This window comes from Apus apus, chromosome 9 (genome assembly GCF_020740795.1).
Source record: "Apus apus isolate bApuApu2 chromosome 9, bApuApu2.pri.cur, whole genome shotgun sequence".
NCBI classification, from domain to species: Eukaryota; Metazoa; Chordata; class Aves; order Apodiformes; family Apodidae; genus Apus; species Apus apus.
Genome location: NC_067290.1, coordinates 13336850 through 13352580, shown reverse-complemented (window position 1 = coordinate 13352580; position 15731 = coordinate 13336850). Strand labels below are relative to the sequence as shown.

Below are 15731 nucleotides of genomic sequence, written 5' to 3'. Positions count from 1 at the left end.
GTGACATGCTGCACTTCAGAGCAATAGTGTAAGCACAATCCTATCAATCAAGCAAGCATTTTGGGTAGGCTTTGATATTGATTTAAAATATTTGAGTTTCTCAGCAAGAAAAGCATCACATTTTTCAGGTGGTATGGCAGCACTGGCAAAATACATATTTTTCCAAACACTCTGCTGACAGCTTAATGAATCCAAGGAGCACTTCCATAGTGCTCAGAATAGGAAATCCCCAAAATGAGATTAAAAAAATCCAAACATGCTAGCATGAGGTATGGTCTGCAATTGATTTTCTCTTCTTGAACATGATAAACAACAAAGAATTTATTATTGACAGATTTTACATGGAGTTTATCTCCCTAAGCTACCAAGAGAACCCTCATTGCAGCATTGCACAGACTGTTGCTGTTAGTAACAAATCCTACTAAGCAAGGAGGCATCTTTTCATTTTTAAGTCATTATTAGCACATAAAGACTCCTACATGAAATCAGAATAGGAAGGCACTCTTGTGTTTACGTAACTAATGGAGAGAATGAATAAGAAGTAATATTTTTTTTGCCCCAAAGATAAGGGTGCTAATATATAAGAACTGCTGTACTTACTAGTGCTGTTAATTGTGCTCTGCCTCTTCCTCCATCCCACAGAGACAGCCAGCATGATGATCAGCAAGCACTACTATATATCCTGCACCAACAGGAAGCAGATAAGGCACAACCATCCACTGCAACCCACGTGAGAAGTACCAGCCCACAACTCAATCTAACCACTCAGCCACTTGTCCTGTTGCAGGGCAACTGCAGTCCTGGGACTATCACTGCCCAACAAGATGACCACTTTGCCAAGGTCATACAGTCCATGCAGCTCTGAAAACCATTTGGTACCCTGCAGATCTGTGCAATGAGGCAGAGGCAACGTAGCTCAGACCACTGTGGTAGTATGGCCAAGTTGTAAACGGACAGTGGAGACATTCTTGTAGAGGGGGATGTTAGTAGGGAAGCTGTATGATGCTTTCTTTACCTACAGTCATAGTATCAGACTAGTCATGTAAACAGAAGAATGAGACTGCTTCTCTGCTCCATGCTACCTGCTAGGTATACACAGCTAGAACAGGCAGCCTAGAAGGATGCTGAGTGCTTGTTGATGGGTGTTCCAAGAGCTGGTTGTATAATACAGGCTTTAAGTTGCCAGTACTGGGCATCCACACATAGCTTTTAAGGTGAAAATAGCTTACCCTCTTCTTGCTTTATGTATTGATGAAAGTTTGGATCCTCTAGAGTAACTTATCTAAGACCTGGTGTTTTTTCTGTGAACATGTTAACATTCAGAGTTGAGAAACTGCTGGCAAAAATTACTCAACCTGTTCCATGGAGGGGGGAGTGAAAGTCACCTGGGTAAAGGCAGGGGATACAGCTCTGAACTCTCCCAGCCTCCCTGCTCGTGTCACACACGGCATTTTAAAATGCTGGGTCACCAGCCCTACTCTGTGAAGTGTGTGCTGCCCTGGCTGGCTTGAGCAATTTCCTGCTATTGAAATCTTTTGTTTAAGCAATCTTTACAGAAATTACAGAGCCAAACAAAAAGATTTACCATTCAGTCCACCACACCACACAGCTTCTGTGGGAGCTGACCATTTTATTACATCCACAGTAAGAAACAGACTTACTCCACACTTCTGGGAAAGCCAGGGAAAAGCAATAAAGCCTCTTTGCTCTTAATCATGTATTACAAAGCTGAGAGTCTGAAGAGGCACTAGCAAAGGGTTAAACAGCTCACAAGCCAGAAGTACTTGTGTGCAGGAAGAGGGCCAGCTGTACCACACTCAGTGAACACACCTCTGATGCTGTTGGTGCAGAGGCTTGATCATGATCCTGCTTGCTTTTTAAAAATATTTTCTCTTGGCAAGTTGGAAGGAACAGGAATTTTTAAGTTTGCTGATAAAAGCAAAAAAATAAAAAAATAAAAAAAATCAAAGGTCACACGGCAAGTAGGGGACAGTTTTTCTCTTTCTCACACATGCAGTGGTGCAATTCCAAGCAGACAGAGCTGCCTGAGCAGAACATTGTTGTGTGATTCAAGAAGAAATCATCAGGGCTGCTCAGATGCCGTTAGTCCAAAACCTTGAATGGCAGCAGCACAAATGTCAGTACAGAAATGCTATAATTCCTGGCATTTTTATTGCTTATGACTCCCAGTTCCTTTACACATGCTCCTGCAGTGAAAGTCAGCTCCATGTTCCCATCTCTTGGTTTTACTTTTGTGCCTTTCCCATCTATTAAGCAGTGCTGGGAGAGTCAGGCACCAAACTCCCCACAGATAATATGAATTAGATATCCAAGTAAAACTTTGTCCAAACAGACTGAGCTACTGGAACTCAGTACCTGCTCACATCATCATGATCAAGGAAGCAGTGTGTTTTCCCATGGTGGTGCTTCTTATCCTTCACGTACTGTTACCTACAAGGGATAGAAAGGGCCCATAATGTGCTTGACTGTAGCTATAGCAAACACTTTGACAAGGATTGCACTGAAGTGCCTGCCTGAGAACATGACAGAGATGAGAGGTGGGATCCCACTACCTCAGTGTTTTCAACATCTTTAATGATGCTGGGAGTTCTCATCATTCTGAGACCTCAAGGTCTGAAGCATGAGGGCTTAAGTGCCCAGCTTACCAACTCTGGCTATTACTATTTATCCATCTCCTCAGGTGGGTTTTTCCAGAGTTGGCTACAGTCTCTTTAGCACCCTCTTGGACTAATAGATTTGATATTCCCCCCTTTTTGCACACACATTTTTAGCTTTCCAAGTTAACTAAATGCCCTTCATTGTCACAGAGGCTGTAGGAAACTTAAGTTTGTAGTCAGTCTGTTCCAAAACACAGCTTCATGCTTTTCCTCATGTTGCTGTTTCTCCACCTAAGATTCAGTATGTTTGAAGATTAACACCACAGAACTAAGCTTTTTCACCAGACACATTCAAGCAAGAAGCAATGGCATTTTGTGTTACTTCAGTTTTTTTTTAAAGAAACTCCTTATCTAAGCTGACAAGAAGAGGAAGACAAGTCAAAGGGGCTGATGTAAATACATCACTGTTCAGTGTATCTACAGCCAGGCAGATCACAGTCTTGTAAAAGCAGCATGGAATGGACACAGGACAGACAGGATGGAGGTCATGCTGTCATTTCTTCTTAAAGAAAACATTTTTGCTCAGGTCAGCACCTCATTTATTTTCCTTCCTAATAAGATTAATTTCCCATTTTTTCAATTCCAATACAAGAGAAGTTTTAAAACTTTTGACTAGATTCTCAGTAGGTGACACTGAACATAACTGCATGGGTCTTCCTAGGGTGGCCACACACAGAGCAGCTTCAAAGCCAGACTAGGAAAGTCTAAGATGGCTTAGGAGATAATTTTTTTTTAAAAAAAGCCTCCCTACCAGCCTACATATGCACCTGGCATTAGATATTGTCTTGAACATGGGTTGGAAGCTGCAAAAGGTTTGAGTATAAAGGATTAAAGAGAAATACACGTGCAGGGCTTCCTATAACTCTTACAAACTAAGGGGAAGAAATCAGGGCAGTTTTACGTGACCACAACCACCTACAAAACTATGTCATTTTGCAGAACTTTCTAAGGAAACCAATTGTGGAAAGCTCCAAGAAATATTTGAAATTAAACAATCAGCCAATTCATAAAGTTCAAGACGAAATATACATTTTCAAGGAAAATGCATTTCAATAAAACCCTATGTTTAGAAACAAAAGATTACACAAGAATTAGACAATAAAGACAACAGGCTGGTGCTGAGGAACAACAGCAAATAAAATTTTGGCTTAACACTGCACTTAAATGAACATAAACTTGTACCCACAAAGCATTGTAACTCTTGCAGGTTTTAACACAGGCAAAAGAGCAGGGCATCAGCTAGCTCGTGGCAGAAGACAGGAACTTGTTTTGAGTTGTATTAGGCTTTTTTTCCCCAGGGAAAAATGGAGAAAAGTTAAAGCATTAAGAAGACACTTTACTTTGCACAGCCCATGCTTTACCTGGTGGAGTATAAAAGATTTGCTATTGAAAAAATGCCCTGAAAATAAATTATTCTGATTGCACCATTGACTGCAGTATGTATATAATGAACTATCCAATATTTTGTTTATCTTAAAATGTACCTACGAAGATCTCAAGGAGGAATTGTATCTGTTTCCTGAATCAATAATCCAATACAAAGGGACAGGTTTACCATTTTAAACAGCTGTGAGCTTCAAGTTTAATCACAGCTGTGTTCTTGCCGCAAAATCTGAAGAGACCTTCACAACTTAAACTATGTAACAAGCAGGGGATTATCCCTGCTTATTTTAATACACGATGCTATCATATGTGCTAGTGTATTAAAATACATTTGAACAGCTGGGCTTTACAAACAGAACTCAGGTCCAGGTGAAGCATAAAGCATCCTTCAGGACAGACCCTACATATAAGATGGAGGTAGGGTTGACTTAGAAACAATGTACCTGTAACCCTCAGTATGAGGGAAAAGTATCTCCATGTTAGCTCAGATCCCAGGCAGTTCCAAAGGACTAATTAGATTCCTTTTGCATCCACTTAAGTCATAAACCATATTGTAAGTGACCTGTTCATCTGTTAAGTTCTCAAATGCTTGCAGATCACACTACTGGTGTTGCCACAGGCTCTTAACTTTTACCTACAAGAATTACAAAGAAGTGATTAACAGGAGTTAACTTCAGAAAGAACTAATAAAGTTCTAAACTTTTAATTTTATCCCTAGGATTTTTATTTAAGAAGTTCTTTCTATGTAATGACAAGTTTAAGCAAACTTAACTTTCCTTGAGATTTCAGGTTAACAGAAGACCTCTAAAGTACAAAACAAGTTTTTTTCCCCAAGAGTCTACAGTACCTACACTAATTGTTCAGTTCAGTCTAAGCTTCAGAGGGGCCAGGTTTCCTCTGCTAAACTAAGAGCAGCCCTCAAGCAATACTCCTCACCTCTTTGGTTGCATAGGGAACTCCACTACATGCTGCAAAACAATTTGACTATGGCTGCCTATGTCTGTCACCCTTGGACTGACTGCAACATTCCCAGACTCTGGGGTCCAAAGAGCCCAGCCAAGCTCTTCAGCAGCATGGAAAAATAATCCACAGTGCCACCAAAATCCCAGTGCCACTGCAGAATTAGAATTCTTTTGAAGAAAACTCAACTTCTTTGGGCCAGGCCCTGAATAACATGTCTGAAGTTTGCCCTGTTTTGAGTTTCACTGGTGGACCTCCAGTGGTCTCTGCAACACTACGTTTTTCTGTGTTTGTTAAAGGAGCATCAGCTTTAAGCAACATCAGCTGGTACATACATATCAAAACTATCATTCCCTTCTTAATCCCAGTGGACATGGAACAATCTTTTGTCAAAGTTTCAGTATTTGTATTCATAACAGTGAGCAGGGATTTTATTGTCATGGGGGAGGCTAAAACTTGGCGAATGCTAACTTTAAAGTTAAAAACTACAGCTTGGAAAGCAAATCCCTAACATCTAATGGACAAGCAAAGGTAGTTGAAATACATCCTTAAATTGTGTTTAGAAGCTGTAGATCCTCAGTTTCCATAACTCAGCTCTGTTTCTGGACCAGTACAAACTTGCTATAGGAGAATAAGCAATTTTCTTCTTCCACCTTGCTGCACACTTCATACTACACAATACACTCTAGGAACACAGTATGTGCTGCTCAACTGCCATACGGTATCCTGCAAACACAAGATAAACTGGAATAAAGACAAAGCCAAAAGAAAACTGTCAAATTACACTTTATTTGTATTGACAAAATAGGCAAAAGAAAGATTTTGTATTTAGAGATACAAATTCATTATTTGCTGACAAAATGCTCATATACCCAATGTTGAGTATTTCCACTTTCAAGATGATGCTGAGTGGCTCTTTAACAGGCAATTCTTTATCCTAGAATAAGGAACAAATGCCCTTTCGTATAAAACTCACTTCATATGAAAAATCTGTCATCTGCTTGTGGCTCAAATCTTACTGCTAAGTTCATGATTGGCAGCAAATAATTACATTTGGCCTCAAATAAAAACATGTAAAACTGTAAGATCATTAAATAATAAGCATTAGCAGCATACCCAAAATACTTCTTGTACAAAGAACATTGCACTTGAACATACACAAGCATTTACCCTTATTTACACATTATAATTTGTATAGAACAGCAAGTCTGATATATACAGAAAAACAGTGGAAACCTTAACAGCCCTAGACAACAGCATATCTAGTGTTGACTCCTGAATTTTTCCATACAGTTTCCCAGAACATCTTATGATTTTTTTTCAATATATACTACTGCATAAAAAACAGACTTTTCAAGAAGTTTAGTCCCCAGTTAACACTTCAGAATATTTCTATATACCTACTAAATGTTCACTGCAGGAGGGAGCAAGGGAGTCCACGTCAGCTCCTTATAAAAAACCAGAACTGGTCAGGTGCTATTTAAACACTGTGCTTCCCTTTTAATACACACTGAAACCACTCAGCTGTGCAATAATTACCCAGTGAGCTCCAAAGGCAGTTCTCTGCCACATAGGATCTCCCACTGTCTTGCAAGCAATGAAATTAATTTCTCCCTGCTTTCTGCACTTGGGATAAAGATGTACCACTGTACCTCTCTGCTCCTGCTGCCTTCTTGTTTAACATTCCCCTTTGAGGCACTATTAGTTTCTCCAAAGTGATCCAGTGTTAAATTCTGCATCAAATCCTGATTCTGAACATCATCAAACACAAATGTAAGGGCCTGAGGGTATGTCTGATATCCCATAAGTACTCTATCTAAATCCCGGATTCGTCGTCCATCTGTAAGCTGATACTTATCTCTCTTTGGTGGCTCCTTAGCAAATTCTGGTAGTGGGTAACTGATATAATCTTCATCAAAGAGGAACAAATCAGAGCTGGTTAATATAAGTGTTTTAGGTTGAAGTGAACTAGTGTTTTGGACAGAACGTTCAACATGATTTACTTGAAATGCCAACACATACAGAAGGATGTTGAGGGACTGAAGATTAGTCAAACCATCCATCTTCTCTGCCACTAGAAAAGCAAGGTCCCCAATTTCCTCTTCGTTTGGATAAATAAATTTTACTCTGCTAGAATGAATCAGTTCATAATTCTCCATTTTTCCTGCAAGAAACAATATACTTCTATTAAGTACCATACAATACTTTCTTAATGTATTAGGATAAGCAACAACCTTTGACAACTGGAGGTGGAAGAATTGAAGTTTTGCATCTATTCATATATGGCTTTGCTTAAATACAAAATTGGAATACATTTTATTTGGATTACAGATCTCTAGTGGAGTCTCTCTTGCATTACCAACATACTTCCCTGCAAATTTCTAACCATGTAACTAATGCAGGGTGATGGCAGAAGAGGTAGAAGGAAATGCAGCTGGATTACCATATCACAGGTTATCCACCTCCCCTGCTTCCTTTCCACTCTCCGGTTCTGAACTCACTGAACACAAAATCCCTGCTTCTTTTAAGGAGAGAGGAAAGATAGAAATTAAAACAACAAAAGAAAAATAAGATTTTACATAAATTGCTTTAATATCCCTAGTCGATGAGCATATTCCTCTGCTCCGTCCTATGTTCTGGTGTGGAAGAAGGTTACACTCTTACTTGCCAGAACAGCTGAAATACAATGGAGCAAAGCTTGAAGGAAGCACGCATGTTTTGTTCACAAAAATCAATTGGTCTAATAAAAGTCAATGACTTCTCATCAAAACTTGCACTGTCTGGGCTTATGCAGCTTCTCTTTATGACTGTAACAACAGCAATCATCCTTCAGGAAAATGCCATTTTCTTCTGTGCCTTCAACTGGCTTCAGAATTCTACGCAAAAAAGTTTAACCTGATAATGAAACACACCTTGAACAAGTCCAGTTTTCACTGCACTACACTGTCATGGAATGACAGGATTTATTAAGGCAAGGAAAAACATAACCTTCAGACTTTGGTACCTGCACTGCTGACTTACAAGGTTAGGCTGAAACTTGCAGTAATACATAACCCAAAGTACTGTATAGGAAGTGCTGTTTCTGCTGGACTCAAGAAGCCATTGACAACTTCTCATGTGCAAGACTGTTTATATTTAATAATTCTAACAATTAACAAGTTCAGATAAGGCACATGTAAGAAATAATTAAAGTCACAGAGTTTGGTTTAGGTATCCAATGGGAAGCAATATATAAATTTCTCTCAAAAGAGTTTTTAATCAGTACACTTTAGATGATGCCCCAAGTATGACATGTAGAAAGACCATTTACCTGTGTTTTTACTCCCAAATTCAGAGTAGAAGTCTTTATCTACTGGTTCAGGTGAAGGTGTACGTGCAAGCAATGACAGAACTGCCATAAGTTGCTGTATGAAGGTGTGAGTGTTGTAACTGTCTCTGGTCAGGCAGGTGACTATATGATCTGCAGAGTGTCCTGGAGAGAAGACAGAATATAAACCATTCACACAGCTATATGTGGCATTTTCATGTCTTTAACCAACATGCAACTTCCACCAAAAACGTTTTGCAAGGATTATTTCTCCTAAAAACATGCATTATTCAGAAAGCTTTCAAATCCTTGGAAAATAACAGAATCCTTACAAAACCCTCAAAAACAGAAGAATATAATCTCTTGATTTAAAATTACATACATGTACAAGTAAACTATTCAACTACTACTAGACAGGATCAACATTATCACCTTATTACACTTTATCTTACATAAAAACTGCCCTCAGTTTTATTTGTGAATTTGTTATAACCAAGGTCATTAAATAATTTCCACAACAGAGGTTGTTTTTTCCCCTCATTGAGGTTCCAACACAACGAGAAGACATTTTAGAACACAGGAATGTATGGCCCATGTGTACTGGTGGAACTCTGAGGCAAAGTACCAGCCCAGAAACTTTACCCATGTTTTTTCCATTACATACTGACATCATCACTTCTCAAACTTTAAGGCCTCATTTTCCATCCAAAAACTCAACCATCAACTATATAATCTGCAACAGGGACATTACCCTACTTTTGCTCTTTATTAAGCAAGCCAAAGCCTCAGAACAACATTACATTTCCCTTTACATTTCCCTCTTGATGTGTCATTAACACAGGGTGTTCTTTTTTAAAGCACTTGTGGGATCAATTAATTGATATTAAACTTCTCAATTACAAGATGTGACAAGACAGTATTATCAGCCTACTGATACAGCACCAGAAATGTCAGCTTAACTTACTTCAAGAACAAGTAGTAACACAATAATACACTTTCATCTTACTAATAGACAGTGACCCACCTAAGACAAGACTAAACAGACAAAATAGAACTATAATAACAAAGCACAAGATGTACTCACCAGTAACTCGGAAGTATTGGTCAAACAGGCCAACGTTTACTGACTGCAGGTCATTAAGTTTTAGCACAAAGCAGCAAGAGAGGTGGAAAGCACTGTTTTCACAATCTGAGTTTTCTTTGTTCCAAAAATCTGTTGAAAAAAGTCAAAAGAAAAAAGAACTAGTCTTCTTTCCATAAGCATAATTCTTATATTAAAATCTTATACCTATATCACACTTGAAGGAAGAAATTAAAAAACTGAGAAAAGGGGCTAATGATTTCTCAAGCAACAAATACAGCCAAATGTCCTTGTTAGCAGTTGTTCCTTTGGGTAGCTGTCACATGTCAGATTTACAGCAGCAGTTGCATTAACTATTCACATGAACTGAATGAACACCATGGACTTCATTACCCTTCACTTAGCATTTTGGTTATGAAAGGGCCTTTAGCTGCCCAGGTGATGCTAAGGACTATGAAACAACATTTGAGAAAAGCACTCTCACAACAGCACATGAAAGGGTCTGTTTGGGAAGCAGCCATGACTCAGGGCCCTGGTTTTTGAACATAAAAGCCTCACACAAGTACTTTGCATGTAGTGAACCATGCCAGCATCTCCCTCAACTAGGAGGTCCAAATCAGAGTATTGACCAAAACTGGTACTTAAACTCAAGACAAACACACAGATAGGGATTAAGTTCATAACCTCGTTAAAGCATCAAAATAGCTATCTTACCTGACTGGTGCTCATCAGCATGAACAAAAGAATCATCCAACAGAAAGTAAATAGCTTTTGTTGAGAGAAGCACACAAGCCATCACTTCCACATTGGGAGTCTTGTAAAACAGAACTGAAGACCACATGAGATGCCTCAGCTCTTCATTTTCCACCTAAGATGTAAATTTTATTTGATAAATTGCTTGCATACTTCAATATTTCAAATAGCTTCATCATCTTAGAGGCAGCTTTAGACTACTAGAAAAAATAAATTTCAAAATCTGAAGCATTTGAACACACTACAGTCAAAGAGCAGAAATTCACCTCAAAGTTGCTAAATGCAGCAGCTTTGAGGTGAACACAACAGCAGTCTACTGAAAATGTCTTGCATTGATATAAAGAAATTTTTCAATTGGGGTCTAATTATTCCTTGTTTTCTGACTAAAACTAGAAAAAAGAAAATGACCTAGTGAATAAAGCCTTTCTAGAACAGACACTGCAGACAAAATTTTGGTCAACAGATAAGCAGTGTACCCCAAGCTATAACAAGTCTCTTGAGCCTTGAGATGTTACTTAGGGGTTGATATTCAAAGATCCTTAGGAGACAACAGCAGCACAGCTTGCCACTACAGCTGCTGTTCCAACCAGGCACCTTCTCAGCTTCTAGCTTGATGTGCTTACTGCAAATCCTCAGATGATTCACCTACTCTATCAGCTTCTCCTGGTGTAAAAAGAGAAGCACAACTTGTGCTTACTTAAAAGACTGGAAGCAAGGTATGGGAATAGAAGTCTCCATTTCTCAATAAGTTTTCAATTGACATTTGCACTGTGAACATGATGATTTACAACTCAAAAAGCTACATCATGAATTTAAGGTAAGATTTGTACTTTTAAATGTTACGATCCCCACACAGACTATGAACGTTACTCAGATTTTATCTGCTCAGGTTTCTGGAGCACCTACAGCTATGCACGTGTGTTGTCAAACCCATTTATTGATCCAGCTAGATGCCATCACAAAATAATTCCACTTCAGTAATTTTCTTTCCTTTTGTAAATTTAAAGAAAAACCAGGAATATTCTTGGAGTAATTATATATTTGAGACATATACTAATGTATTGTCCTGTCCTGCATCAAGGACCCTGAAGGCAAAATATGCCTGGCAGGATTCCAATCACTGTATCGCAAGGCACCCAAAACGGAGTAACACAAACAGGTTTTTGATGAGAATGCTTCCAGGTTTTGCAGAGATTATTAACTCTTGTAGTTTGATCAAGAAAGTTTTTTAAATACTACTAGTGCCAAAAGGCATATTTTTATACTCATGGGCTAGGCACAATACCTCTGCAATGTTGCCATGGAAAAACTCTACTAGGTCATTTCCTTTCAGCCTAGCCACATACTGAAGAGACACAGAGACATGAAGGTGAACAGGAATCTGGTTATCTTCTGTTATCTTCTGCAGAAGAAATTCAGATGGATATAAAGATGACAGTGTCAGATGAGGCTTGCAAAAGCTAAAAGAGATCAAGAAGACAATCAAAACTGAAGGAAATACACAGCTCTTCCCCTATAATAATACTTTATTTCATTCAGAAATTAGGAACAGGCAACTTATATTCTTAATAGTTTACTTCAAAATATTTCTCTTGAGCATAGCTGTCCATTTGCCATGACCTCAGCTTGCAAGCATATGAAACAGCAAGTCTCCTCTCATTGGAAAATCCATTTAATATTGCAACAACAAAAAGGATAGACAAGTACAGTCCAGGAAAACTAGCCACATATACTAAAGACTAGCAGAACAAAAAGATATTTCATCAATACTAGAGGCCAGAAGCAATTACAACAACAACTGCAAACACACTGGCTAGGTCACAGTGCAACAGACCTTTTATAATTGTTACCTTGCTGATTGACCATGTCTGTTGGCCTCCACAGCATGATTTCTTACAGCATCTGATTTGCTTGAAGCTTTGAAAATAATAATAGTCTTAACATCCTGCAGGAGTGTCCTTAGAAGACTGTAGATTCTTAGGAAGTGGAATTTCTCATGAGGTAGAACAAACACTGCTGTAACAAATTTGTATCCAACAAGCAACTCCAGTACATGCCCATCCAAAAATGAACCCTTCTGCTGGATGGAACCATGAGTTGGATGCAACACAAGTGATGCCAAGGGAATCCTATTCAGCTTAAACACACTTCCCAACTCTTCTCGGCCTACCCTTTTACCTGGCAGTAAACTGAAATCCACCTTTACTATATACAAATGCTGGAGCGTTAGAATTATCCAACATGGATGGACCACACAGGGACCCTGGTCAGAATGTTTATACACACAAGAATAAAGTGCAGAACACAAAACATTTTTTGTTGATGCTTTGCCAGCTGACTCTGGTTGATGCAAGACTTCTTGATTATTGGTTTTATTCCCATAAACAAGATATGTTGGGAAACAACCTTTTATTTCAACATCTTCTGTTGAAATGCAGTTCAACTCCATAAGCTGACAGAGAAACTCTTGGAGGTTTCCTTTTCCACAGTACAATGAGCAGCTTGGTAACACTGATGTGTAGTGTTGAGAGCAACATGTGTGTAAACAGGAATAAAAGTCTTGAAGATTCTGGGAGTCTGAAACAACGAGCAAGCAGTTGTCACTGTTTTTCAGCTTCAGTGTTAAACAGATTTCTGGCAGGAGAAAGCCAAATTCTGTTAAATCAGTATATGGAAAACATGCCGTTAATTTCAAGGCAGAAGGGATGTGCTGGCAATTTTCTCTCAGTTCCTGAGGAGGAATCTCAAACACAGCAAGCACATCATCAGTCAAAACCAAACAGGAAGCAAACTGCCTGAGTCCTTTGTGAATGTGAATAGAAAAACTCCAGAGAATTTTGACTATGTCAACACTCTCTACCACTTTGTTGTCAGATGATTGAGGATCTGAAGTAGTGCTGAACTCAAAAGTCTGATGTCCTTCATGAAGTCCCATTTCAAAATATCCATCTTCTTTCTCTGTGGTTCTGGAATCATCCAGTGGGCTTCCTTTATTCTCTGTAAAGGAGGGGAGTGATCTCTGCACAGTCTGCACTATCAAGGCAGAAAGGTACTGGATAAAATCTTGGTTTGTGGCAGTGTATGACATACAATTAAAAGGCAAGATGACGGTGTCGCAGGGGTCAGGCACCACACTGTGCTCTTCCTCTGAACGATCCAAACTTCAAGAGAGATATAAGCCACAATAAGGACAAGCTTGAGTTTAAGAACAGTCATAGCTACCTAAGATTGATTCATGGTGCTGCTTCTCAGAACTTTGAGGTTTTACTCTTTTTACCACAGTTAAGTCAGTGTGATTTTTGTCAACCATCTTCACACAGCCCTTAATTTTAATGGCTGGTAGAGTGCAATTCTACAGGAAGTGAAAACTAATATGTTTAATTCATCCATTTCCCATCCCCAATAATCATCCCCTTACAAGTTAAAGCACTTTACTATACAACTATTGCTGGTTTTGAAACTACTAACTGTATTCTAGGGTTCAACAGTCAAAAACTTTACACCATGAAATTGATTTTCACTCATGAAGTGGTTAAACCAGACAGTGAACAATGCAAACAACCGTTATGCCTTAAAGGCTGGGTGTAAAAATGCAGCATCCACTGCTACTACCCCAAAACTAACAAGGAATTTATATATATATAAACCAGAATTTATATATCTAGCATACCACATATGATGACCACTTCCATACTCTTTACATGAATCCAATAGAGAGGCAGGTTCCTAAGGAGAAGGAGAAAACATCAGGAAGCCATCTGCTATTTACAGCAGCTGTCAGAGTTCAGTACACATGAGAACAAAATTAATGCTGACTCCTGTTTTTCAAAGCTAAACAGCTCACTACAAAGTCACAACTGCTGTACTCATGGGTATCTGAACAGCTATCCTATGAGGATGCTGAAACATTCTGCTTACTTTAGGTTGTGCATTCAGTTAAAGCAGGGAAAGAAGAAACTCTGCTGCTGACTTGAGAACAGATCCAACCTGTGATCCACAGACATTTCAGCACACTACAAATTTTTACTGAAAAAGTAAAAAGCTTCTTTTACTGAAGAGACAAAAAACTAAAGGAATTTGACAATTCTACTGGTAGCAAAAAGGATTTTCCCAAGTCTTGCTGTCGCATTCCTTGAAGCCACACAGATAAAGAGCGTTACAGAAGTGTAACAGAAGTTATGAAACAGAAGGAATTTGGAGGAGACAAATGAAGGACACTGCTTATTGACAGGGGGAATGTTCTTCCACTCCACTAGCATGAGAACCACCTTCCAAATCCTGACACTGTAGGAAGATAGAAGTTTTGTGTATCCCAACAGTAAATGATGTGATACTTATACTAGGTAAACATCTCAAAGCCATGAGATAGTGACAATAATTCTCTGCAACTCTGGTAAACCTGGATTATGCATTAAATTCACAAGGTGGACCAACCTCTTGATTTCAGTCTGGGGCTACCTATCTATCAATTATAATAGCTCTAATAATAAAAAAACTTTCCCACGGAAAGTTTCCTTTAGTATAAAAGGAGACTGATATCAGAAATAAGCTCACAAAAACACTTAAGTACCATAAAATAAACAGAAGGATGGCAATTACCTGATTTTTACATCTGGAGTCTGGTATTTCAAAGCATCTCTGGGGAACTGTATGGTCTGTAGGAGTCGAACCACTGGATTGCAAAAAACTGCTGGCTAGGACTGTTTCTTCACAAATTATTTCTAGAACAAATATGAACAGCTCTTAAAATCACTGAAGTAAAAGCAAAATGAATGTCTAATAGTATCTGTCAAAACAGTGTAATTAAAATTGTATAATCAAGTTCTGCTCGTATTTCATGAAAGCTAAAGGGTATTTTCATTTGACAGCCAGGACAAAACAGGCAGGCAGAATTTTAGCCTAAATAAGGAAGTATTTTTTACTGCATTAAAAGTTGCATTAAAGACTGTTAAAATCTCATTTTCAAGCTATCAATTTCAATCTCCCCATTTGATGTTAGAGCTCATCATCTGCTTTAGTTTTAACAGAACTAGTCAGTTTTATTACTAATCCTTACTTTTCCTAAAACATTGCCAGGTTGGCAAAAACACCACTGACAACTCTTCATAAATTCTGTAGCATCACCTCAAATTTTTGCAGGCTTCAAGTGAACAAGGACAGTATCTGTGTACAACCTTCAAAGACTCAGGAGGTCTGGTCCCTCAAAAGCCACCCAAGACAATTATCTCAACTTATTTTAAAGGTTTAAAGGGTTCGAAGCTGAAACATCAGTAAAAACATATGAATGTATATGAGCCAACATTCTCAGGGACATTTAACTTTTTAACTGATATTCACTGGCACAAAAGAGCAATTCAGTATTACCACTGAGCAAGCTCAAGTATATAAATATGCAAACAACAGAATCAGTGTGGATATGTTCCTGGCTTGAGCATGAAAACTCCTGCATGTATCTTTCTGGATTGATGGTAGATTACATCAAACCATCTCACAGTCAGAGGAAACAAGTGGCATTTATTACTTCAACAAAATACTGTGTTAGCAAGAAGGAAACTCAGACTGTCAGGAA

General features: G+C 38.6%; 2 protein-coding genes across 12 annotated transcripts in view; both read right to left on the bottom strand.

Annotated features, from left to right (window-relative positions):
* Positions 1–5742, bottom strand: part of STAB1 (stabilin 1) — a 65654-nt gene extending 59912 nt beyond the window's left edge. For all 6 annotated transcript variants that reach the window (XR_007890311.1, XR_007890310.1, XM_051627190.1 and 3 more), the window contains exons 1-3: positions 4505–5742; positions 2377–2451; positions 601–682 (exon numbers count right to left, since the gene is read on the bottom strand). The gene's annotated coding sequence lies outside the window, so the exon portion shown is untranslated. The remainder of the gene's footprint in view (positions 1–600; positions 683–2376; positions 2452–4504) is intronic.
* Positions 5743–5791: 49 nt separating this feature from the next.
* NISCH (nischarin) overlaps positions 5792–15731 on the bottom strand; it is a 32272-nt gene continuing 22332 nt past the window's right edge. For 4 of the 6 annotated variants that reach the window (XM_051627329.1, XM_051627328.1, XM_051627330.1 and 1 more), the window contains 8 exons: positions 14762–14883; positions 13833–13888; positions 12013–13323; positions 11448–11622; positions 10124–10277; positions 9413–9541; positions 8332–8493; positions 5792–7185 (listed from right to left, as the gene is read on the bottom strand). In XM_051627329.1, coding sequence (XP_051483289.1) covers positions 6557–7185; positions 8332–8493; positions 9413–9541; positions 10124–10277; positions 11448–11622; positions 12013–13323; positions 13833–13888; positions 14762–14883 — 2738 coding nt within the window. In that variant the 3' untranslated portion in view covers positions 5792–6556. Of the gene's footprint in view, positions 7186–8331; positions 8494–9412; positions 9542–10123; positions 10278–11447; positions 11623–12012; positions 13324–13832; positions 13889–14761; positions 14884–15731 lie in introns of those variants that run through there. The other 2 variants (XM_051627333.1, XM_051627334.1) reach the window with 2 other exon arrangements.